This window comes from Elephantulus edwardii, unplaced genomic scaffold (genome assembly GCF_000299155.1).
Source record: "Elephantulus edwardii isolate Elephantulus edwardi_28Jun2011 unplaced genomic scaffold, EleEdw1.0 scaffold00103, whole genome shotgun sequence".
Lineage (NCBI taxonomy): Eukaryota > Metazoa > Chordata > Mammalia > Macroscelidea > Macroscelididae > Elephantulus > Elephantulus edwardii.
In genome coordinates, this window is record NW_006399853.1 from 2374556 (window position 1) to 2400817 (window position 26262).

Consider the following 26262-nt stretch of genomic DNA (forward strand, 5'->3'; position numbering starts at 1 on the left):
TATAATAAATACACCCCCACAGCAGGACTACTGGCAAAAGAAAATATGAGCCCGCTCAGGATGGAAACTGTGCAAGGAAATAGCTGTGTAGATATTAGACATTTAGGGGGGTAAGGAGTGTAAAAGAAGGTGCCAGGTGGGTGGTTAATGACAATAAATGCCAACAGGTCTAAAGGAATGGGAACTCGCAAGGTGAGTCGTCTGGGGAAGCCTTGCATTTCGCTGTAATGCCCCATCTCCCCTGTCTACACATAGTAGAGCCAATGAGGAAACTGAGGCCCAGAGACCAGAAGCCAGAACACAGTGAATGACCACAGCAGACAGGTGCTGGATGCAGGCTTTCTGAAGATGTCAACTCCCCTCCACACAAATCTATGGCAGTAGAGATAAACGACTCTCTCAGGAAGGGAAGATTCCTCTTGTGCTGGCTGGGCGTAGTGCCTTCTGATGCCACAGTGACGGTCACTTTGTGCAGCACTGACCATTGGCTGAGGCTCCAGCATCATCTCCCTTGAGACACCTGATTTTCCAGCCAAACTGCTTGTCTCCAGGGGAGTCTGGATGCAGCTTCCTGGGGTCTCCTTGTGGCTGGGCCGGGAACTGCAGGGCTCTAGAGTTCCGTGGTACCCAAGGGATCCATCCGGTGGTCCAGCCACTGCAGCATCCCCAGAGGATGCAAGAACTCAGGGCACCACTCAGGGACTCCTGCAGTCCCTGTTTCCATGGAGGGACAGGCATCAGAACATGCAGTTGCCTTGGAAACGCAGGCAGCAGCAATGACTTTGCTGGTCTACAGCAACCTTCCGCCTTCCAAACCTGCCGCGCTTGGAGGCAGGAATGGCCAGCTTCCTCTGTCCCCTGCCTCACTGAGGGGCTGCTGAGGTGACAGGTTTATAGGTCCTATTGGTGTCAGGCAAGTAGCCCGAGTACAGTGCACGCTGGGGGCTGCCTTAGGGGAATATGGTGAGCTGAGCTGTGGTATCTCCAGGCATGGCATGAGAGGGAGGGGTGCCAGCCATCAAGTCTGGCCAGGAATGCTCAGCGCCTTCCTCGCCAGCCCTCTCTGCTTGCTGTGCCCTGTACCAAACACAGAGGGTTTAAAATCAGGCGGTGCTTTCCCAGGCCAGCCAGTCACCACCAGGCATATTTCTCAAGTTAAGGATGGTTGAATAATGTTCCATGATGTAGCCCAGTACACCATGGAGTCGAGTGAGGACACGATTTTCTCTTTCCCCATTCCTGTTATACCTGCCTCTTGCAAGGCACCACAGCACCAGCATTTCAGGTGCCCTTCAAGCCTCACCCCTCCACCTCCACGCACTCCTCTCTCCCCACCTTCTCACACTGATATGCCCTAGGTGACTGTGGGCAGGTCAGACCCTGCTCACCGCACAGTTTGTGCTTAGCTCCAGGCCTGTGCTGACCCCTCTTGCTGCCTGGAACTTTCCCCCACCTTCTCTGAGCTTGGGCAGCTCCCAGTGGCCTGGGCATCTCTTCCTCAGGGAGCCTCCCCGCCTCCCTCTGGTCCAGACACTGCCCCTCCACGTTCCTCTGTCGCCCCTTGCTGGCTGCCGACACAGCTGCACTCACCCTGCAGAGTTGGGGACCTTGACCTCAAAGCCAACTTTGAGTCCTGAGCACTTTTGACACCTGGGTCCTATGCCCTAGTCTCAGCCCAGAAGCGTTTGCTGAAGAAATAGATGAACACCTTACAATATTAATTTGTGGTTAGCTGCTGTCGTTAATTTCAACGTGCAGTGGCCACATGAGAGAGAGCAGCGCCACCTCAGAGGACTTCCTGGTGTTTACAGAAGCAGGTGCCAGGCCTTCACTCTCACAGAGCTACTTGGACTAGAACCACCAACCTTTCAGTTAGCAGCTGTACAGTTAACCCTTACACTGCTAGGGCTCCTTTCTAAAGGGTTAGGCACTTCCATTATTCCTGTCTCACAGATGAGGGAAGTGGGGTACTGAGAGGTTACATGAATTGCATGAGTCTGTAAAGGAGGAAGCTGGGGTTCAAGTGAGCAGGTCTGCACCTTGATAAACAAGAGGAGCAGACTCTGCCCAGTGACTCAGGGGCCTCTCCGGCTGTGGCTACACGCAGATGAAGCCTACACTCGTGAAGGAGACTAGCTGGACTGGGCCACAGCCAGGCCCCTCTCAGAATGTGTGTCCTGGAGACAGATTTGCCTCTCTGTTCACTGGTTTCCCCTTCGGTGTAAATGGGCGAGCAGGGTGGCCTCTGCTGGGATATTGATGTGCTCTGGTGGGGATGTGACAGGCTCTGAGCTGTTCATATGCATGGATCTGCACATCAAGGTCAGGCAAGGTCAAGGAGAACTCTAGGACTTCTCCCCTCCCTGCCTGTTGGCCGTCCTAGTAGTGACCCTAGATTGGCCCAGGTTCCTGCCTGCACAGAGCCTTGTGTCCTCAGAAGGCCTGGGACAAAGGGCCATATCCCTAGGGCCACAACTCTCTGGTTGGTTCTGCAGGCTTTGGGAGCGGGGGTCGGTGGTGGGGGTTAGGGGACAGGACCAGCCATCTCCCCCCCCACCACCACCTGCTGGCCTGGCTGGGACAGGACTGTGAATGAACCACTCTCTCAATGTCTGCTGTCTTTTCTGGCCCAGGTATGGCAAAGGAAAGCTGGAAGATGGAGAAGGAATCAACCTGAATGACATCGAGAAGGTCCTCCCAGTCTGGCAGGTAGGTGAGGGGCAGAGCCCTCAACCATGCCCAGTCCCATTGTCATCTGTCTTTATCCATCACAGTGCAGGGTCTGTGCACACACTGCCCCCTATCACCCGGGTACAACAGTGAACGGTGGGCAGGGCGCGCACCTGCTACAGTCCAGAGTGTCCCCATTATGACCATGTGTGCGATACCCCCTTCTCTGCTCTGCCAAGGTGCCTGGTGGAAGCCAGATGTACCACAGAGATGCAGTGGGCCCTGAGCTCAGACCTCAGCTGACTGGAAGTTCTGAGGCTGCTGGGTCCCCGCTGTGGGCAGGGCTGTTTTTAGACTCTTAAAAAGTGGCTTTGTCCTGCAGACGTCCGGTGTCTGCTGAGCATGTCCTTGATCTAGTTCTGTTCCCTGCATCAGGCCAGGCCAGGCTGGGACAGAGGACTCACTCAGCAAATCCTGAACCCAGGCCTCTCGGTGGGCCAAGAGCCAGATGTGGCAGGAACAGGAAGAATCTTGCAGCTTCCAGGGGTGGACCAGCGGCTGACCCTCCTCCCTGGACTTAGCCACTGCTGGTGACCTGCAGCCACTCTCCACTGGGTCCCCTTCTCCCTCCCGAGACTTGTTGGTTTTCCTGCACCTCTTATCTTCCTGTCTCCTTTGTGACACCCCAGTTGTGTGTTCTGTGTCTGTGTCTTTAGCCAGCTCATATTCTGGCTAAGGGCTCAGCAGTTGGATTAAGGTGCATGTGGGTTGTCTTTCTCTTTCTTCTCCTTGGGGTTTATTTGTCGCTGTACGTTCACCGGCAACAAACAGCAACACCCTGATGGGGGTAAGCATGATGGAGACGTACCACTCTGGGAGCCGATCAGAGAGTCAATCCAACTCAATTTTATTGGGGGGCTGCAGTTCACTTATATACAAGCAAGAAAACAGGAAGACAGGATAGGGTGGGCTTACGGACATGGGACATGTGGCTTGGATAGGAGAACCTCAGCCTCGTGCGGACCACTCCCAGCTCAACAGACACAGCCGTCTTCCAAGGTGGTGAGCTTTCTCAAGCCGGTACAACCAAACAGGGGAGCTTTCTCTACCCCGTATTAAAGGCTGTTAGGAGGCTTGCACTTATCAGGAGCTTAGGCATCTGTCCTGGCCAGAGGCCCTCCCTTCCTCCCCAACATTTCCCGACATTTACGGAGCAGCTTTATTTTGGAGCTTTGTGGTTCATTGAGTTTGGGAGTTTTTCCACCTTGTAAACCTAGTGTGATAACTGATGATGCCCGTAACTCAGCCTCAACTCGGGTGGCTGTGCCCTTCCCGGGTGCCATTGGAACAAGGGTACCAGTCCCCTTGATCCCCAAGAATAGCGCTCTGGTGGCTGAAGCTGGGGTCCTGGGAAGGATGTTCCTGTCTTTTCCCAGAGTTCTCTGAATCCCTTCATTGATGGGGGTCCTGGTTCCACAGAAAGCTTGGACTCAGGAAATCAACTCACCTCGCTTTAGCATATGTGGTGGGGAAATTCCTGATGTGCACGGCTTTAGTGTTTACTGTCCTTTGTATTTTATAGTGAGAGGTGGCAGTGAAAGTGATGAGGGGTGTTACTGGTGGTCACTGTGGAACATTTCCAAACATCCCAGGGTGCTATCACCTGATCGAAGACTACCACGAGGGCAGGAACTCCCAGTGCTGGCTTGCAGGCCCCCAACACTCCCGTGGAAGTTGTAGAAGCATTAGTTCTTCCACCAGCCTCTTTCCAACCCGTGGAAGCCCGGGCTCCATCTCTGACCTCACACCTCCCCCTGCACCCTCCCACTGCCTTCTCTCCCTGCTCAGTCCCTCAGCAAGGAGGACCTTTGTGACCTCACCCGGACCACCACCTGGCCCTGTCCCAGCTCACCCCACTTAGCCTGTGCTTCGGCTAACCCCTCCCCCCGGACGCCACATCTGTCATTTCTATGCTGTCTCTCAGGCCCCTCCTCTCCTGACGACTCCCTGTCCTGTCTCAGGACACCTCCTCTGTGGTGCTCTTAGATGCACAGGGCTCAGTCTCATAGTCCAGCTCCCCAGCCGGCCTAGTCCCACCCCTGTGGAGGGCTTGCAGCATTTGACGCCTGCTCAGTGGTTTGTCTTTCTCCTTGGACAGCAGGCTGGCTGAGGCCGGCTGTGTCTCTTTCACCTTGTAACCCAGCACCTGCCATTCTTTTTTTTTTCCATAAAAATGACTTTTAATTCAATTCTTTTTCTCCCTGTACAACTTATATATATGCAAAGTGATTTTAAAACCCAGACATTCTTAGCGAGTGAATGTTGAAGAGACCAGAGTCATGATTATGCCTAACGGGTGGCGTAGTGCATAGCATGGTGAGATGTTAACCAAAAGGCCAACAGTTGGAATCCACCACCCACTCCGTGGGGAAAGATGGAGAGTCACGTTCTATAAATATTTACAGCCTTGGATCCCCGGTGGAGGGTCATTATGAGTTGGAATGTGACTCAGTGGTGGTACAATTTGCATTTGAAGTTCAAAGAAAAATCTGTCTTATTCATCTGTCCATCTGCAATGTGTTTCTCTAGCAGCTTCCCTGCAGAGCGTCCCTGGGAGCCAAGCTGTGCCCTTGGTGATGTGTTTCTGGGACATGTATGTGCGTGTACACACAAACTTAGACACATACAGTTCCTGCCATTATCTTCTGTATATGGTGTGATAGGGCAAGGTGTGACATTAAACCCCCAAAGCTCAGAGCTTTCCATTGAGAATGCTCATTTCAAATTGCCAGGGGTCTAACTGCTTTTCAGGGCAGCTTCTTTCCGTATTAGGAGCTAAGGGTCCAGTGGGCTTTCATTGTGTGGCCCTGGCATCCAGGTGGCCCAGGAGGCCAGGGACAGAGCTAGGTGGCCATGTGCTACTCCTGTGCTTTGGCTCAGATGCATCACCTCACTGTGCCCTGTAAGCAAAACTAACCGTGTCTCCTACCCAGCCACATAGGAGCTGGCAGGGGCCAGAGGACACACAGCTCTCAGTGAACAGTACATGTCTCTCTCATCTTCTCCTTCCTTTCTTGCTCCCTTAACTAATCTTTATGGGACAAGTGCTTTGTTTGAGTCTTCAAGAAATATTTAGAAGAGATGTGTTGAACACAGGGCTTCCAAGAGGCACAGTTTAGTAGAAGGAATGACATGTACTTATAAATGTCAATGCCTGAGCGAGGCTGGGTGCCTTGCCCGGATCACAGACCCTGTGGAGTGAAGTCTGGGTCCTCTCCCTTCATACCCTGCCTCCATCCCCTGTGTGGCAATAGTTTGGGACTGGAATGAACAACTAAGTGTGGAGCAGAGGGTCCCAGTGGCCCCCAGAATTTACTGCCTGTGGTAGATTTCCAGTGAACTCCAGCACTCCGCCTCTGACTGGGAGTCACACACGAGGCACGTGACATAGCTGTAGTCATGTCAGAGACTGCTTCACCTGGAGGCAGATGCTGGTGCCTGGCCATACTCCTCTCCCCCCAACCACCCAACACCGAGGACATGTCACTGAAGGTCCCAGATGATTGTAGTTCCAATGCTGGAGCTGCTGGTGTGTCCTGGAGCCGTCCAAGGACATACGCAGAGAATAGATGCCCAAATCCAAGGGTCACGCCTTGTACCTCTGCCAGCCCCATCTGCGAGGCACAGCCGTCCACCATGGAGGGCATTTAGCTGGTGAGGGCTGATGGTGGGTGATATGTCTTGTCCCCACCGTTGGCCTCCCCATCGTGATGGCTGAAGGGAGTAAGCTGTAAAGCAAGTAAGCTGGATGGGAGGTTACACATCGCTCAGTTAACGCACCTGCTGGGTAAGTGTTGTACTTACACCTGGGACAGAGCGTGGAAGGCATTAGACACTGTTACCTCGGGGGGCCAGATCTCCCCAGTCGGCAGAGCAGCAGGAGGCTCTGAGCATATGACGTGGCTTCGGGGAGTCAGGCATGGTTCCAGGGTGATGGAACTACAGTGCAGGCAAAGGCTAAGAGTCTTGGGCCATAACTGTCCATAGGGTGAGGGTTAGGGATAGGGTTAGGGTTAGGGTTAGGGTTAGGGTTAGGGTTAGGGTTAGGGTTAGGGTTAGGGTTAGGGATAGGGTTAGGGTGTCCCACTTGAATCTTTTGGGCACTTCTGTTGTGATTTGATGGAGCTCTGTTTGTATAATCAGTGGTGTATTTTGCTGTTGACCTAAAAGTAGCTTAATATTAGTGGTGCAAAGCCACCAGCGACTTCTCGGGAGAAGGATGAGAAGTCTCCTCCCATCCCGGTTTCACCTCGAGAAACCTGATGGGGGCTTGTTATTGGAATTGAACTTGATGGCAGCGCGGCTGGTTTTCATTGGACTGTGAATTGTATTTTCGTCTTACTGTGTGTTTGCTGTGAAGTGAGTGTTAGTATGTGGTGGGACAGTGGTCACGCGCTCAGCTGTTGATGATTTGAATTTCCTGGTGGCTCTGCACACTCTTAGGTAGAGATCACAGCCCAGGAGCACTACCGGGCAGCCCCACTCTGTCACATCAGGTCACTATGAATAACCAGCACTCAAATACTCCCTAGCACTGAGCTCGCCCAGACTGACCGCAGGACCAAAGTCAGCTGCGTTGTGGTCTGCTCCCACTAGAGGGCAGCAGCACACCACTCTGGCAGCTCCAGACGTGTCACCTGCCACATTGATGCCTAGTGTACAAGCTGTCCCCAGCATGGACCAGCGGGCACTCAGGGCCCTTCCTTCCCCCAGGAAGGGAAAGGGTGAGGTGAAGGGGGAAGCTATACAGTAGAGTAGGGGGTCGTCGTTGTCTTTGTTAAGTGCTGTCGAGTACCATGCTTAACTAACCTGAGAACAGCAGCCCTGAATCGTCTCACCTTGTGCCATCCTCCTAATCTTTGACACACTGAGGCCCGTTGCTGCTTAGTCCTCAATCCACCAGGTTGAGGATCTTCCTCTCTTTTTCCATCCCTCCACCTTCCCAAGCATGATGTCCCTCTCCAAGGAATAAAGTAGCTCCAGGATGTGAAAACTTCACCTCACATACATTGGGTAGTATTGCTAGGAGAAGCTAGTCTTTGGAAGCGTAAGGGAGGAGACACCTGTTTGTTCAAACCTGTACCGTGCTATGCAAAGACCTGACTTCTTCGGGGTCTTTCTTGGCCCGCTTTCCCCACAGGCCCCCACCTCAATCTTGGGAACCAGGTCAGCTAACTCCCAATGCTTCCATCACCGGTACAGACAGGGAAGAGTGCTTCCTACTGCGAGGGGGTGCCAGTCGTAGCCCCACCCTGGGTATTTCACCAAGTGCAGCATGTGCCAGGTTACAGGAAGCAAAGGACCATAGGCTTACACGTGTTAATTTACTAATCTGTGGTGAACAACCCACTTGGCTTCTGCCAGGCAAAAATGAAACCTGTCTGAGGCCCAGGTGACAGTTTTAACTGCAGATTATTAAGCCATGGCACACTTTGTTCATTGGGTCTGGGTCCACACCTGCTGGCTTTTCTGGGGGAGTCTGCAGGGGGGGCACAGGCACCCCCAGGGTTTGGGTAAATATAGGTACACCTCCTGGAAGAATGGGCCGTGACGAAGCAGGAAACTACATCCGGCAGAGCATGAAGAACTCGAATGCGATTGCCCAAGCCGATTTTCTGTATCATACTCGGGGCTGCCCCGGCACCATGGTCCACTGGCCATCTGACCCGAGAGCACCTTGTCCCGTCTGCACCACGTCTAGTCACTGCGCTCTCCAACAACAACGCCAGAGTTCCCTCTCCCAAAGTGTGGGGTGACTGAATGAATGCGGGCTTCTATACCCCATAGACCATGTGGGACACCCTACACCATTCTACAGCTTCCTCACACCCTGAACTCTCCAGGTATCCCCAAGTTCTCCTTCAGCTTAAATCAGCAGGGTTCAGAGGGCAACACCGCATTATCTCTGCACCTTGCAGAAATTCCTCCTTCTGTCGAATTTCTTGATCCTATTCCTAATCCCAATGAAAGGACAGAGCTGAATTACCCTGTGCCTTGCTTAAGACTTTATATTAGGACATATTATCATAGTTTCCCCCTGAGTTCTTTATCAGACAAATGTTTTCACTCTTCTTCTCAACATATATCCCTTCTTGGTTTTTCGTTAGGCAACTTGGCAATGAATTTCTGACATGTCTACCCTTATTAACACATCACCTTTTGTGCTGATGGGAGATGTGGTCTACCATCGTTCAGGCCACCAGTAGAACCATCCCATTGGGTATCTAAAACTGTAGTGTATACAGATCAACTAACCCTTTCTACCGTGTGGAGCAGCTGGGGGATAGCCTAGTACTTAGCCATTGTGTCATAGCCCTTTAGGAAAATCTGCTATCAAGGGGACCTCTCAAGTGCTAAAGAGCAATGATGTCAGTCTAAAGACTAAGATGTGCCTGACGCAAGCCATGTTCTTTTCAGTTGCTTCCTAGGCATGTGCAGGGAGCTTTGGTGGCCTAGTGATAAGAAGCTGCAATCCCAAGGGCACGTGGTTCAAATCCACCAGATGCTCTGCAGGTGAAGGATGGGTGATCTCCTGTGTGATTTACTGCCTCTGAAAACCCGCGGGAGGGTCATCTATGGGTCGGTTCTGACTCAACAATAAATGAGAGCAACAACTTTCCATCTGAAAGTTGGACCATGACAAGAGTGACAGAAGAATCAATGACTTTGAGTTGTGGTGTTGAAGAAAAACACCAACTATCTCATGGACGGCCAGAATTACAGACACATTTTGGAGGAAGCAGGACCAGAGTGCTCCTTTGACGGTGGATGGTGAAACTTTGTGTCACCTTCTTTGAATAGATTGTCAGGAGGGGCTAGTCCTTGGAAAAAGCCATCGTGCTGGGAAAGGTGGAGTGTCTGTGAAAGAGGAAGACCCTTAACTATATGAATTAACACACTGACTCTAACAGTGGGCTCAAACATGCCGGAAGTCAGGAGGGGGCAGGGTTCAGATCCGTTGTCCATATAAGCTGTGGTCGACTTGATGGCACCTATGAGCAACAGCATCATCTTGTACGCCCACCGTTTTGAAGTGGGTGTGGCAAACACACTAACCTGTAAAAGTAGCCAAGGCGAGTAGGAATCCTGGAGACACTGGGTACCAGGACCTGTGAAGATGTAGGCGTAGAAAAAGGACTAGAGCACACAAGACTTGGAGCTAAGCCCGCCTTTGGCTGCAGATGCTGCCTGGGTGAGGATTCCTCTGTGGAACTTGAAGGATAAATGAGCTCTCAGAATTTAAATCCCTGCCAGCTGGAGTGAGGGCCTGTCTTCCTCCACTCCCCTCCCCCTTAGCGAAATAGACGTGGATGGGGCTGTAGCACCTTGCTTGACCAGCAGATGGAGCTGGAGACTTTTGTTAACATGGTCACTAGACAGGCTCTTCATAGGAAGCCTGGGAATGGGGACTCAGTGCCTGTTACCAGCCCTCCAGATGCGGAGGAGTGACTTTACGGTTCCTTAGAACTGTGTCAGCCCTGTTGCCAAGTCTTCTGGAAACTTCCAGGATATGTGAAATTACAGACATAGGATTATTAAAATCTCCTGAGACCAGACAAAGTCGCATAAGCCAGGCTGGCTCTTCTGGGCACCTCCCAAGTCTTGTCTTCTCCCTCAAATGCTGCTTCATGTTACCTCATGGCTTCATGGGAGGAGGGGTCTGACTTAATTCAGTTCACCAAAATGGATGAAAAATCCTTCTGTGGGCCAGACTTTGTTTTTATCATGTTGAGGACCAGTTAAAAGAGCCCCCAGCTCTGGTAGCATAGTTCATAGATGTTGCACTGCTAACCAGAAGGCTGAGTCTCCAGAGGTTCAAATCCACCCATGATCCTGAGAGAGATAGGCAGACACCACTCGTTAAGATTTATAGCCTTGGAAACCCAGCGTAGCATCCCTGAGTCTGAATCCTTGTGAAGGCAGTGGGTAACTGTCAAATAAAGTTTCTTTCCGTACAAAGACCTTTTCTGGGACATTTTTATAGCAGTCTTCTACAATATTTGCCTTTTGGTGGTGGACTTATTTCAGTTAGCTTAATGTCCTTCAGATCCATCCATGCTTTGAGATGTTCTGAATTTATTTCGTTATCTGACATTATATAGTATTCCTTTGTGTTTTTCTTTTATGATCTTTTTAATCTCAGCTATGTTATAATGATGCCTGTTTGTTATTTTGATTATTTGCATCTTCTTGGTTTTTTCCTTTGTCAGTTTGGCCAGTGGTTTGCCTCTTTTCCAAAAACCAATTTCTACTCTTACTATTTTTCAAAATATTTCATTAATGTTTTTATTTGAGTGGAAGTACAAATCATATTGGTTTTTCTTTTAGTCATTCATTGGATTTCCCCCCCTCCCTAAGACTCTGGATAAGATGGATTGACATGGTAACTGGGGCAATGGGATTAGGTGTGTCAAAGTCCATGAGACGGGCTCAGGATAGGGCAGGGTTCAGAGCTATTGTACATAGGGGTTCTATGAATCACAGGTGACTCAATGGCACGTAACAATGACATTCATATCAATCAATGGATTAGTTTATTTCTGCTCTAATCTTTATTTCATTTCTGCTGCTGATTTTTGGGAGTCCTCTACTTCTCTTTTTCTGTTTGTTCGAGTTTTAGGGTTAAACTATTAATTTTGACCTACTGATTTTGGACCTTTGTTTAAATTTCCCTTGATGTTGCATTACTGCTATGAATTCTCCTCTGGGCACTGCTTCTGTTGTGTGAAAAAGTTTTTGGCATGTTATGTTTTGAGGCTCATTTGATTCTAGGAATTTTTTTGTTTGTGTTTAATGTATTCAATTACCTAGTCATTTTTAAGCAAAATGTAATTTAATTTCTGTGTATTTTATAGTTTTTCCTCATTTTGTTGTTGCTCATTTATAGTTTTGTGGTACTGTGATAACAGAAGTGTTCTTTGTAGGATTTCATTGCTTTTAAATTTATTGATGCTTGCTTTGTAGTGTAAAATATGGTTTATTTTGAAAAATGTTTCGTGGGCACTGTAGAAGAATATGTAGTGCATTGCTATAGGGCGGTGTGTCTTGTGTCTACAGGAGGTCAATTGATTGATAGTATTTAGATCTTGGTAGTGTCCTACTCTTAAAAGTTTCTTTTTATTTTTACTAGCCTAGTGGCAGGGGCAGGAAGCTGCACTGTAATCCTGAAGGCACACAGTTTGAATCCACTAGCTGCTCCAGGGGAGAAGGATAGGAAATCTCCTCCTGTGCAATTAGCTGCCTCTAAAAACCCGCTGGAGGGTCAGCTATGGGTTAGTTCCAACTCAATGGTCACAACAACAACAGATTAGTATCAAAGGATTTGTCTTTTATTTTACTTATTCTTTCTTCCACTGGTTCAGTTTTATTTCTGTATCCTTCTATTACAAAAGTCCAGTGACACAGTGGTTAACATTCTAAGCTGCGAATCAGAAGGTTGTCGGGTCAAGTGCCTACCAGCTATTCTGAAGGAGGAAGATGTGGCTGTCTTCTTCCATAAAGACTTGCAGCTGTAGAAACCTAATGAAGCACTTATCCTCTGTCCCAGAGGATCATTGCGTTAGAATCGACTTGAACATCGTGGGTTGGGGTTTTTGGAATTAGTTTCTTGTTTTGTTGGGGTTACTCCCTTATCTTTCTACTGATCTTTTCTTGTTAATTTTCTGGCTTTCTCATTGCTATTTTTGTATTGTTTCTAATTGTGTATTTATTTTGAGATTTTGCTCTTTTATTGTTCTGAATTTTTCTAGAGTTTTGTCTCTGTTTGTATTAGTCTCTTTCTTCATCTCCTTGAGGTTCTTATGTAGAAGTCTTTTGACTTCCTTACTGGGTGGTTCCACCATCATATCTTCCTTGGGAAGGTTTTCTGGCTTTTATCTTGACCGCTTGCTTGAACCAACTGTCCTGCTTCTTTATGTGGTTGATATTGTCTCTTGTCTCAGAAAGCAGCTTTGGTGTTATAGTGGGTTGTGTGTTGATCTGTTCACTGGGAGATTAATGGTTCAAATACACCAACTGCTCTGTGGGAGAAAGATGAGGCAGTCTCCTCCTATTAAGATTTGGAGCCTTGGAAGTCCAGTGGAAGGTTCCATGAGCTGGAATTGACATGACTTTTGTTTGGGTTGTTACCAAGACATTGTTGTTGTTGTTATGTGCTATCAAGTCACTTGCAACTCATAACAACCCTATGTACAAGAGCCCTAAACCCTGCTCTATCCTGTGCCAACCTTATTGTCTCTGACACACCTACCCCCATTGCCCCAGTGACTGAATCAATCCATCTCATCGAGGATCTTCCCCTCCTGCACTGTCCCTCCACCCTCCCAAGCATGATGTCCCTCTCCAAGGACTGGCCCCTCCTTGTAACATGTCCTAAGTGTATCAGATGAAGCCTCAGAATCCTTGCCTCTAAGGAGCAGCCTTGTTTTACCTTCTCCAGAACAAACCTGTTTGTTCTCCTCACAATTAAGATGTTATAGATTGGATGATTGATTATATGTTTGCCTTGCCCTATTTTTTGCTTTGTTTTGGTTGATGTAGCAAAATGGGAAGCTAATGGTGAATATGAGTGTGTTAGCTTGTCATATGGAATGGCTGAGGGCTCACTGGGTGGGCGTTGGCTGTTGCTTGTTGGTGGTGCAATGATGCAGAAACAGGAGATAGAACTTGTTGGGTTGGCTGGACAGTGGGCAGCGCAGGTGTTAAGAGCGTTCTTGCACTACCAGGGTGTGGGGTTGGTCAGCAGACTGAATCAGGATCAGGCAGGCAAGACCCCAAAGCAGTCTCATGCTGCTCAGAGGGGTGGTTCCCAAGTGGAAGGGGGCTGCGGTCAGCACTCAGGACCTGCCCATGATCAAGGGTGAAGAGAAAGCTGGGCGGCTTGGAATCCGGTTGGGTGGAGACTCTATGGTTCTGTGCACAGCAGTCACTGGGGTGGTCCAAGTCAGCTGCTCTGTGTAAATCTGCGCCAGGATCCTGCCTTCCTCCTGCTTCGGTGGACACCAAGATCCCCGGGCCCCTCACCAGCCTCCCTGCACCTTCCCGCTTTGGATTTAGATCGCGTTCTGCTCACCTGTTCCTCTGCGTGTGTCACCTCAGCATCTCTGACCCTTCTTCTTCTTCTTCTTCTTTTTTTTTTAATTTTTGTGTGTGTGTACTGTCAAATCAGATCTGACTGGTACAGGACGAGATTGTCCCTCCTTCTCCAGCAGAGCATCTGGTGGATTCGAACCGTGCACCTCTGGGATTGTAGTTGCAGCTCCTTGCCACTAGGCCACCAGAGCTCCCCTTCTCTGTCCCTTCTTGAGGATGCTGTGCAGTTGTCTTCCTGTGCGTCTTATCTGGTGTCACTTCTGGCTTTGTCTCAATATGGCCATGCTGAGTGGGACAGCTGGTGGAAGTCCTCTACTCTGTGTCCTTCCTCGTTCGCCGTGTTGCTTTCAGTTTCCCCTTCTAGTCAGAGTTCACTTCACTTCTTTACCCTTCCATCTGGTGCTCAGGACTCCAGGATTGTCCTCTTCCTCCCTTGAACAGGGTTTTCTGGGTCATTTCTGGGAAAGAACAGGGTGGTATGTCTCACTGGCCACCATCTTGGCTTCTCTGCTGACATCTTTGAAAGATGAAGGAGAAGGATAGAATTTTAACTCCTCCTCCCCTAGTCAAAGAAGTTTCTAGTGCTCTCCCACCGATATTGACCTGTGTCAAGGAGGCAGGTTTACCTAGGAGAAGGCCTCTGCCATTCCGGCCACCTCCTCTGCACCCCCCAACCCCCAAGTGCTTCCTCCCTCAGGACAAAAATAGGTATTTACACAATAAGGGAGACCGGAAGTTCTTCAATCCATGGTTTCCTGTCTGAGGCCTCCAGGTACCCCAGGGCCCATGGGGAACGAACAACGTGCTCTGTGAGGGGAGCCTGTTTTTATTTTTGTCATTTGTGAATGGGTCTTCCCCAACCCCTGCTTTTAACTATTCTTATTATTTTGAGGTAAAGCCTTTTGTTGATAAAAACCAATAAAGGAGTCTTTTTGGGAATAGTCAACTAGCCAGGTGTAGACTAGGTTTGCACATAAATCTTTATAGTGGTGGAGTTCAGGGAGATGTCTGCTCTAGAAATGTCCCTTGGGCTGGGAAGGGCTGCCTTCAACAAGTTGTAGAAACATAGACGTCTTTTTCTAGAATAGATCTAAGACAGATTGGCAAACTGTGGCCCGCAGGCCAAGTCCAGCCCTTGCTCAGATTTTTTGCAAATAAAGTTTTATTAGAACACAGCCCCTTCTGCTTGCTTACACATTGTAGCTGTGTGTGTGCCACAGTAGCAGAGTTTAATTGCCATGTGGACAAAAGCCTAAAAGATTTCTTCTCTGGGTCTTTACAGGAAACACTTTCTAAACACTAATAGAAACAGAAAAAACCAGAAAATCCTGAAGAGTTAAAGCAGGTGGCAAATTCCTGAGGCACATTCACTTTCCTCATCCTAGAATCTTCTGGTTTCACACATGGACCTCACTGTCGCTCCAACAACACCATTCTCTTAGCATCTCCCCTTCTTCAGGTATAATGTGGGAGGTCGTACAGTTGTTCTGCTGACGCTACAAGGTTATTGTGAGGGTCAGAATAGAAATCAAGCAGGAGAATGAAAGCTATCTGTGAAGTGACCTACATAAATGGCAGTGCTACAACTGGGAGCCAACATACTTTCCTCAGGGTGAGAACTTGGTAGACAGAAATGCACTTGGGCTGTCTAACAGAACCCTTCAGGGTAGTGTTGAGGTTGAAGTGGGTGAGGAGTCTGTTGGCTTTCCCCCCTCGGATCCTTCTGAGACTGAGATTGGAAAGAGTGGCACAGCCTTTAGATGGGGAGAAGGCCTGGATGCGTTCACCCACCTCACCGGCTGCCTCCCTCCAGCCCTCTCTCCTGGGGTGTCCTTCCCACTCACCTGCCCACATGCCCCCTTCATGACTCAGTTCAGATTCCGTGTCCTCTGTTCAACCACAGCAGCCCTGAGAGATTTTTCTCTCCTTGTAAGTGTGAAGAACTTGCTTCTCTGCCAGTTTTGAGGCTCCTCAGATGAGTTCATGTCTTTATCGTTACGCTTCCCAAGGAAGTGGGACTTCAGCGTGGCTGGGGAAATGGTCAGGGAGGTGGGTCTATAGGCAGCATGATGTTAAGGGTTAGGGATGTACAGTGAGTTGCTTGATAAGGCCCTTCTAGCCATAGTCTTTTTTACTCACACACAATGATTTACTGGCACTATGCAAATAAGGTGCTTTGTGGCTCACCAAGGAGATTGAGTGGTTTGCTGCTAATGCAAATAACGTCCATGGAATCCCTGCAAGGGTGGGGCCATGCAAATAAGGTGCATGGAATCCTTGCAAGGGTGGGGCCATGCAAATAAGGTGCATGGAATCCTTGCAAGGGTGCATGGAAACTTCGGAATGGGGCTGGTCATTTTTGCCATCCTGCTAGGCTTAAAAAACGAGATCCAGGTGAGCTCTGGTGGCTTAGTGGCAAGAAGTGCATTGCAATCCCAAAGGTGCACAGTTCAAATCCACCAGATGCTCTGCTGGAGAAGGAGGAACAATCTCCTCCTGTACCAGTCAGATTTGATTTGATGGTACACACACACAAAATAATAATTAATAATAATAATGATGATGATGGTGATGAGATCCAGTCCCAGAGCAGAAGACAGACCTCACTGCTGTGGCTAGGAAAGGCAGGGAATGAGCACATCCTGTGGACTTGGAACCCCTGCCCTGGGAACTTCCTTGACCCGTGGGGGGAGAGAGAGAGAACGAGAGAGAGCTGTAGCACCAGAGACAGTGGAAAGAGGCCACACAGCACCACGGAATAGCAACAGCGGCAGAACCTGGAGACAGTGCAGTGGGTTTCCCAGCTCATGGAGTGAGGCAGCTACTGTATGGGTGTACCAACCCACAGAGTGAGAGAGTTGAGTGCCTTTAGACCATGGATTATGGGTGGAGTAGAATGCCACTGGTTACTTATTGGTGGAGCTAAAAGGCTTCATATTACCAAATATTTATATTACCAAGCAAGGCAGAGGTCAAGGCCAAGAGAGGGGACTGTCCTGCACTGAAGGATAGAGACTTTGCTTACATGCTTTTGAATTCTGATTCAAAGCTATCCCCTGTTTATCTCGGTCTGGAGTTGTAAGGTGTTGCTTCCCTAATAAGCTATGAATGTAAGTGTGATCTGTGACTTCTCTGTGGCCACTTAAATGAGTTGTCAAGCCCAGCAGAGAGGTAGAGAGTGTCATGGTATCGGAATTAGTGAGAGGCTGAACGGAGGAGGTCGGTCTGACCTTCACCTTGTAGGAATCAGCTCCGGGTGATAACTGATTTTGATTCTCTGCGTCTCACCCCTTGTATGGAGTTAGATGAGGAGGATGTCTGATGCTACTGCTGGCCCATTTGCACCGCTGGGCAAAGGCAGCTTCAGAGCATGAAGTCCAGAATCCTCAGGGGTTTCCCATGAGGAAGGAGCAATGGGCAGTGGCCCTGGGCAGCTTTGGATCTGGCCAAAGAGGGACTTGCTCGATGCTCTTGAGCAGGGCAGCGTATCATGGGAGGCGTATGTAGGAAAGCGGGGGTGGTAGCCACACCAGTTCCTGTGCCCGCCTCCTGCAGACCATAGAAGTGCCACGCTAGCACACATCTCCCCTCAGTGGCTGAGGGGGACTTTGTGGGTTTGTCAGTGACAAGCTAGAACCCCTTATAGATAGACTTGTCCCCAAGTGGAGGGGTCATTTTGTCATGCCATGTTTCAGGTCAGACCATGCTCAGAATTTGAGTGCCAGAGGGTTTGGTCAGTCAAATGGGCAGATCTTTAAGGTGGGGGGCAGTAGGCCTAAGTCAGACCAGGCAGAAGACCACCTCCTTTGAGGCGTCGGCTGAGCCAAGGGACCAGGAAAGGTCGTCTTGTAGGGACCAGGAGTACCCCCATCCTTGCTGTTGGAATGAGCATGGACCTGGGAAGCGGGGTGCCATGCAATCCTGGTGATGAATATTCAGAAGCTGGCTCCCTCTTGCATATGCTGTCCCCCACGACCCAGCCAGGAGAGGCCTCACAGCCTGAGGCGAGCAGGGCCACCTTGCTGCTGCCCTACCAGTCCTGCCTGGAGCCTTTTCCCCGGTTGTCAAACACCTAAGCTTTCTGGGATCTCCACTGGTCACTCGGGCCGGTCCTCATTGTGCAAGGCTCCCCACTGGTCAGCAGTGATACTGTTCTCTTGCTGGTTTCGGGAGCTGAGTGGGGCAGGGGGAGGTGGTGTTGGGGTGTGAATCATCTATTATTCCTTTATTAGTCCGCGTGCCATTTCTGGCCACCTTCTCCTTCCTGGAGGCACGAGTTTGGGGGCGGAGAAGCCCGACTATTTTCGTTTACCCAATGTCTCTCACCGGAGTGCAGAGGGGGCGGGGGTGGACAGGGCTACGTGCTGTCCAGCAGGCGTTTGTGAATGGACCCTGGCTCCCAGACGGCCCTGTCGGCAGGCTAGCCACCCCCCAGGACGCCCCAACTCTCACTGGCTGGACGTGGGTTTCTCTAGCAATGCGGCAGCCAGGCAGGCAGGAGGAAGCTTTCTTTTGGCCTGAGAACAATACCAGGGTCAGCCCGGGGACCTCCCTCCTACACCCTCTTCCTTCCATTGTGAACCGCTACACAATCCCAGGCTGCTTGGCTCTGCTTGCTGGGGGCCAGGCCTGGGAGAGAAGAGCCTTGTGTGTGGCAGCTCCAGACACTGCCCCTGCTTCCCAGGCTGGTCTTGGGTTCGAGAGGCAGCAGATGGACAAACAGATGAAATATGCATGAGTGACCACCAAGCCCTGTGCTTGGCAAAGTGAGATCATTCACTAAATAACTACCACCCCAGCCCCCCAGCCCCGTTCCCATTGTACAGACAGGAAAATTGAGACCCAGAAAGGTAATGAGTTTATCACACTTCCCAACTTCACAGTTCCTCACTGATCGCTGGAACCAGGGGGAAAACCCCAGACCTCCCAGTTTAACCCATGAGGAGAAAGATATGAAAGTCTGCCTTCATAAAGACTTGCAGCTTTCAGACTCTGGGACTGTTCTACTCTGTCCTGTATGAATTGACATTGACCATCAGTAGGAATCCACTTTGAGCTGTGGTGCTGAAGAAGAGTATTGAATATACCATAGACTGCTAGGAGAGAAAAAACCAGATCCATCCTGGAGAAGGTGAAACCAGGCTGGTCCTTGGAGGCAAAGATTTGGAGGCTTTGTCTGACATACTTTGGACATGTTGCAAAAGGAGGGACCAGTCCTTAGAGAGGGACATCACGCTTCAGAGGGTGGAGGGACAGCGTAAGAGAGGAAGACTCTGGGTGAGATGGATTGATTCAGTGACTGGGTAATGGGACTAGATGTGACAGAGATGATAAGGTTGGCTCAGGATAGAGCAGGGTTCAGAGCTGTTGGCCATGGGGCCGCTATGAGTCACAAGTGACTCGGCACCACATGGCAACAACAAACAAGGGATCCACTATGAGTAGTAATCGACAGTTCAGCAGCAGTGGTCAAGGGCAAAGGGGAAGTTGAAATAAATGCATGTGGTCACCATATCGAGTCCACTCTAGCGAGTCAGACATGTGATTTACTAATCAAGGAAGCAAGGAGAATGTTCTAGGTGAGACAAAGCCCGGTGTGTTTGTCAGGAGCTGCAGCTGGAGCAGATGTTTGTACCTGGGAGTCGGGGAGAAAGAGCGGACCGAATGGCACATGACTGAGGCTCTGGGCGTGTGGGCAGAGGAGCCGGAATATGAAGGAGGCAGCAGATACCCCAAATGCCAATTGGTTTTTTATCTTTCCTGCCATTCAAAGAACTCGAGGGGAGGACACGGGTGTGTATATGTACACGTGTATGTGAACACACACACACACAGAACTCAGCTTTACCAACCAGGAGAAGGCCGACTGAGCAGGGGAGGAGCCCCTACCTGTTGCCCGAGGGACGCTGGAGGATCTGTGTTTAATGAAGCTCTGTAGCCAGGCATGCTCCTCGCCAGGACAAATGTTTTCTGGGACCCACGGAGAAGACTCCTTTGTCCTTGCTCCTTCTAGGATTCTAGCCACAGCTTGCCTAGCTTTCTAAGTCACCTCTTTGTAGGAAAGACTTCCCCAGTGAACATCCAGGGTCCTAAGAACAAAGCTCCTGTCTTGTGCCACCCCAGGACAGTGCTAGGCACATGAGGAGTTCAGTAAATCGCAGAACCATTGAAGAGCTGCCCGAATGCCTGAGCAGATGTGATGTATACGCGGACCGCGTGCAAAGAGAGACACGCAAGTGGCCTCTTCTCATTGCTGTTGAAAACCTGAGGGCAGCAGGCAGGTGCCGGCCTCTCCTTCGTCGCGCCTGGACCAGTGCTCAGACCCTCTGCCCTGGCGTTACTAGGAAATGTGGCCCTCCTCTCCCCCACCCCAGGGAAGGAAGACTTGTTCCAGAAGGCCTCGTAGAAGGGACAAGCTGTCCCTGCATTCTGCCAATTCACGTTCCAGCAATCCACTGTTCTGCAGTTCCTGAAAACCGTCTGTAAAGAACTTCTGGTCGCTTCGTCTTCTTACTTGGGAGTTCCTGCTCATTTCTGGAAATGCTTAAATAAGCAGGTTTACCCTGAAGGGAACACAGGGTAGTTTTTCCAGCCTAATGCCTTGTGGCTGCATAATAATGTGGCAACATCCCAACTTTGGCCGTGGCTGGGGTGGGTGGGGGGTGTTTCTCTGTGCTGGGTTCAGTTGGCCCCTGTTGTCTCCAGGAGGACAGAACCCTGAAGGCCAGGGACTGTGGCATGCCCTGGTTACTCAGAACCACCTCATTTCCTATCACTGGCAAGGATGGACTAGCTGTCCACTCGGACTCTGATGTACAGGATAAAGCTGGGGTCTGCTTAGGAAAGGGATGGTAAAGGGGAAGGGGCAGATAAGGGCAGAATCAAAAGTAGTGGACGCTAAGAATGAGTACATCAACCAATAGGAAAGGAGACTGTTCACCTAGAGACAACGCAGGCCACTGGTTGACCTCATTGATGCTCACTCTGGAGAGTAGCCATCGTTACATGGTAGAAGAAGAAACGGTGTTTCTTCCTGGCTTTTGAAGGCCACATAGTCCACATTCTAAACTGCAAGTCATCCTAAGCAGACGGACTGTGGCCCTTCACCTGAGGTGAAGGTATCTTGTACCAAAGGCCATGGACCTGATTCAGTGGTCCATTTGGCAGCCAGGACGCTCCAGGTCTCTGCTTTTTCTCACCCACTCGGCAGTATCTTTAAGATGAATGCTAATGATTGGTCTCTTCCTAAGACTCACAGGACATCTGTTTAATAATTTATTCTAGCATTTCACTAGGGATTGGCCTCAAGGAGGTGTCTTTGAAAAGGCTTCATCATTAAAGGGTCTGCTTTATAAAGCATTCTGTGGAAAGCAAATGAGAGAAGAAAAGGGAAGGAAATTAGAATCAGCACTTCCTCTCCGGTCACCTTCCCTTTCCCAAGTCAGCCAGAACAGCAAGGCCACGTGAGCGGCCAGGCACAGCCCTGACCTCCCACCCAGGCCCCTGGAGGCCTTCCTCTCTGCCCAGCAGTGCCCGGGGAGACTTGGTAAACCTTGGAGGGGAAAGATTTTCTGTCAACTCTGTTATCTCCAGGTTTCTCTGTTGCTCTCTGTACCTCAGGTCTAACTGGCTGTTCACAGGCAGGCCTCAAGGGCAATGCATTTGGTTTTGGTTAGACTTCTGTAACCAAGGATGTGTTATAGTACAGGTACCAGCCCATCAGGACCCTGACACCTAGTGCTTAAGTGCACAGATGCTAACTGAAACGTTAATGGTTCAAACACACCAGCTACTCCAAGGGAGAAAGATGTCTGCAGTCCGCTTCTGTAATGATAACAGCCTTGGAAATCATATAAGGCTGTCTGCTGTCATAGAGGGTTGCTATGAATTGGAATCAACTTGACAGGAGCAGTTTTGTGTTTTGGTTACCAGCTCACCACCCACCAGCATAGCAACTTTGTGCACGTTAAACAAAACGTGCCAGGTGCCATCCTGATCATGAGCTTGGTTGGGCACCAACCCCTTCCCCAATCTACCAGACTGCCTCTGTCTTAAATTAGATCCCAAATTATGCAAACCTAAGATAATTGGGCCAAGAGGCAGTTGTCAGAACAAAGCAAGGAAACACTGCATGTTTCAAAATTGGGAAGGGTGTACACCAGGGATGCATCCTATCTCCATACCTTTTCAACCTATATGCAGAGCAGATTATTTGGGAGACTGGGCTCTATGAGGAGAAATGTGGGTCAGGATTGGTGGAAGATCTATCAACAATCTGCGTTATGCAGATGACACAACCCTGCTTGCTAAAACTGAGGACGACCTGAAGTGCTTGCTGCAGAGGGTCAAGAACTGCAGCCTCCAATATGGATTGAGGCTCAATGTAAAAAAGATAAGCATTCTCACCACTGGACCAATTGACAGCATCAGGATGGATGGTGAAGAGATTGAGATTTATTCAGTTACTAAATAATGTAATTCTGTTTAAAAAGATCTTAAAAAACCACTTGGTTGTTAGTATTTATATAATCTAAAAAAAGAGATTGAGATTGTTCACGGCTTTAGTTTGCTTGGCTCCACGGTCAACACTCTTGGCACCAGTAGCCAGGAAATTAAAAGATGTATTGCGATGGAACTGTCTGCTGTTAGGGACCTCTCCAGGGTACTTAAGAGCAATGGTGTCTCTCTGGAGACTAAGGTGCGTTTGGTACAGGCCATGGTCTTCGCAATCACTTGTTATGCATCAGAGAGTTGGACAATGACTAACGAGGATAGAAGGAGAATTGATGCCTTTGAGCTGTGGTGCTGGAGAAGAGAATTGAGGGTACCATGTACTCCTTTGAAAACAAACAGATTCATCCTGAAAAGGGTTAAACCAGGTGGCTCCTTGTAGGCAAGGATTCTGAAGCTTCGTCTGACATATTTTGATCTTGTAACAAGGGACCAGTCCTTGGAGAGGGACGTCATGCTTGGGAGGGTAGAGGGACAGTGCAGGAGGGGAAGGCCCTCTATGAGGTGGATTGATTCAGTGACTGGGGTAATTGGGATGAGACAGTGCTATGGGCACAGGACAGAGCAGAGTTTAGGACTGTTGTACATAGGGTTGCTATGAGTCACAAGCGACTCGATGGCACATAACAACAACAAGAAGAGAATTGGGAGTGGGCCTGTCTCCTGTCATTGGCCAAAGTGCATGGAAGCAGCAGTCTATTCCTCATTTTCACTATAAATTAAAATTGGTAGACATTGTAAATCTCATCTCCAGGGACTTGAGTTGAACACCTTGGCTATTCCTTTATCTCTGGAAGCCTGGACTTTGAGTTTGGAACATTCTCTACTGAAGGGAGAACCCTTTGCTGGAAGTCTCTATGCAGTAGATGAGAAGGTGATGCAGTCTGCTCTGTTTATCTCAGGGAGAAGGCATCTCAAGGTCAGAGAGGGGCTCACACCTGGAAAGATCCTGCCCAGGTCAGTCTTTTTCATTTTGCAGGTGGGTAAGGTCCAGACAGACCTTGCGACTCAGATCTCACCTCCTCCTTACCAGTCCAGGAGAGATGAGCTGGAAGCTAGAGTCCTTGTGAATCCTTGAGCATTGCCAAATGCGTGAGAGTCAGGGAGCTCAGAGCTGAGGGCATCTACAGAGAAGAAATGACCAGATTCCCCAAAATTTCCACATCTTTAAGAACGATCCTGATGAATGATCCTGTCCACCTGTTTCTGGCCAAGTTCATCAGCACGTATATTCTACTATGGAAACGCCAGTTATGTTTGATAATGGAAATCAGGAGTAGGACAATCACTCTATAGGAGACATTGTGTAGATCCTCAACAAAGTTGGCTACCAGAAGCAGACTTCCTGACTGTGACATCTTGATGGGTTTTCCCTTTACACACCACCTTGTTGATGGCCCAGCTGAGACCCAGTGGTTGCTCAGGAACTCTCACATCGGGCTATTATTGTTCCTCTTCCAGCCCTTCAGCACACACACACAGCAAATTCTACAGACCAACGCAATTATTCTCTCAACATGCCAACAAGTTTTGGAGCCGTTCTTAACCTTTGACCCGTGGGGCTGCTCAGAACCCTCCAGGGACCCCACTGTAGCTTCAAAGTGTACCTTGAGGTCAAAGCACAAACATTTGCTTGGCAAGAAAAGAGAAGATGTTCCTTTATGTAGCCTTTCCTGGCAGCGAGAAAAGGGACATTGTTCCAGCAGGCTGGTGCGTGGTGTGGTCAAGGAAACACATCAGTGTGCCTCAGCGAGGTCTTCTCAGGACACCCCAAAGGGCAGCCTTGGGTAGCTGGCTGTGTGGATCAGGCTGGCCTTCAAGTTGGGCAGGATGTCCATCTACTGGAGGAGGAAGCCTGATTGGTTGAAGATAGAGTTGTTGATGTTGTTAGGTGCCGTTGAGTCGATTGTTACTCCTGGTGACCCTGTGAACAGCAGACATGAACCTTGCCCTGTCTCTCATCATCCTTATGATTCCTGTCACGCGTAAGGTCATTGTGTGGTCGCCGTGTCAGCCCGTCTTGTTGAGGGTCTTCCTCTGGCCCCTCATGACCACATGCTCAAAGTACATGAGATGAAGCTTCACCATCCCTGTCTCTAAGCACTGTAAGAAGATTCAGTAAAATCCTGGAGACGCTGGGCTGTACGAGGAATGTGGTATCAGGATTGGTGGAAGAGTCATCAACAACCTGCGTTATACAGATGACACAACCAACTCTGCTTGCTGAAACTGAGGAGGACCTGAAGCGCTTGCTGCAGAAGGTCAAGGACTGCAGTCTTTAATATGGATTGAAGCTCAATATCAAGAAAACAAAGATTCTCACCACTGGGCCAATTGGCAGCATCAGGATGGATGGTGAAGAGATTGAGATAGTTAGCAATTTTAGTTTACTTGGCCTCACAGTCAGCACTCTTGGTAACAGCAGCCAGGAAATCAGGAGATGAATTGCATTGGGAAAGTCAGCTGTCAGCAGTAGGGAAGAGCAACAACATCAGGTTGGAGACTAAGGTGAGCCTGATCCAGGTTATAGTCTTTGCAATTACATGCAGTGCATCGGAGAGTTAGACAATGAATAGGGATGATAGAAAGAGAATTGATGCCTTTGAGCTGTGGTGCTGGAGAAGAGTATTGATTATACCATGGACTGCTAGGAGAACAAACAGTTTTGTCCTTGAGAGGGTGAAGCCAAAATGCTCTTTGGAGTCAATTATTCTGAAGCTTCGTCTGACATACTTTGGGCATCTTGCAAGGAGGGACTGGTCCTTGGAGAGGAACATCATGTTTGGGAGAGTGAAGGGACGGCGCAGGAGAGGAAGACCCTCGATGAGATGGATCAATTCTGTGAGTGGAGTAGTGGGAATGAGTGTGTCTGAGACAGCGAGGTTGGCACAGGATAGAACGGCGTTTAGGGCTCTTGTACATAGGGTCGCTATGAGTCGCAAATGACTCGATGTTACATAACAACAACACAAACTGGATCTGTAGATTAATGGGGAGCCTTGTAGTTGATAACACAAATCAGCAAGATGAGATGCATTGCAAAGGCCTTGGGAAACTGGACAAGGGAGACTTTTCTGGGTTTCATAAAGATACAACTGACCTGTGGTCTCATAGCGATCTAAAACATCAAAGTTAGTGACCATGTTGGTGCCTGGCTGCCATTACTGCCTGTTTTGATTAAAGATTCTGTAGACGAATTCTCATCAAAGAGGGGGAAAATACAAGAGAGAATGTCAAATTCTCATGGCACATAGACTTCCTGGAGACACCAAGGTTGAATGAACCTCTGAAACGCTTTCCCTGAGATAATCTTTAAACCAAAAATATTCCCTCAGTGTCTTCTTCGTTCAACCCGAGAATAGCTTCACCTACTCAGTGAAGAGTATCTACCTTGAGCGTTGTGCTTTCCAAGAGAACTGTTTGTGTGGGATCAGAGTCAGTAAGAAAATTTTGAGGCCATGAAGTCAGTGGACGGAGGAAGAGTGTGTAACAAGAGGACGAGAATGGTTGCTCAAGAATGTCAAAGGTCCTGTGTGAGAGGCTGTTGGGAAGGTCCTACTTGCTGCCTTGTGGCAAGGTGGTGTAATGGAGACGATTTAGGAGGTGGGCTTAATAAAAACAAAGGCATGAAAAGAATTCTAACTGGAAAAGAAAAAGAATGTCACCTATGTCGCTCTGCCAGGTGTAGAACTTGCTGAATTCGTGTGCGTTCTCCTGTGCGTATTCTCAGTAACAACACAAATACATGATTGAAAAACAAAGAGTTAATGACTCGCAAGATTTTATTCTTTCAGTCCTACGACTAACCCCAGTTTGAATCTGCAGCCGCATCTGGCACAGCTCACGAGAAGCCTTATTCTGGGGTCTCTGAAGGCCTTCTTTGGTGCTGGGTCCCACCTCTCCATTGTTTTGTTTTGGGGTTTAAATTTT

At 49.2% G+C, this 26262-nt stretch overlaps 1 protein-coding gene across 2 annotated transcripts in view; it reads left to right on the forward strand.

The window, feature by feature from the left end:
- CTIF (CBP80/20-dependent translation initiation factor) overlaps positions 1-26262 on the forward strand; it is a 237147-nt gene that overhangs the window by 24946 nt on the left and 185939 nt on the right. For both annotated transcript variants that reach the window (XM_006891699.1, XM_006891700.1), the window contains exon 5: positions 2634-2709. In XM_006891699.1, the coding sequence (XP_006891761.1) occupies positions 2634-2709 (76 nt within the window). The remainder of the gene's footprint in view (positions 1-2633; positions 2710-26262) is intronic.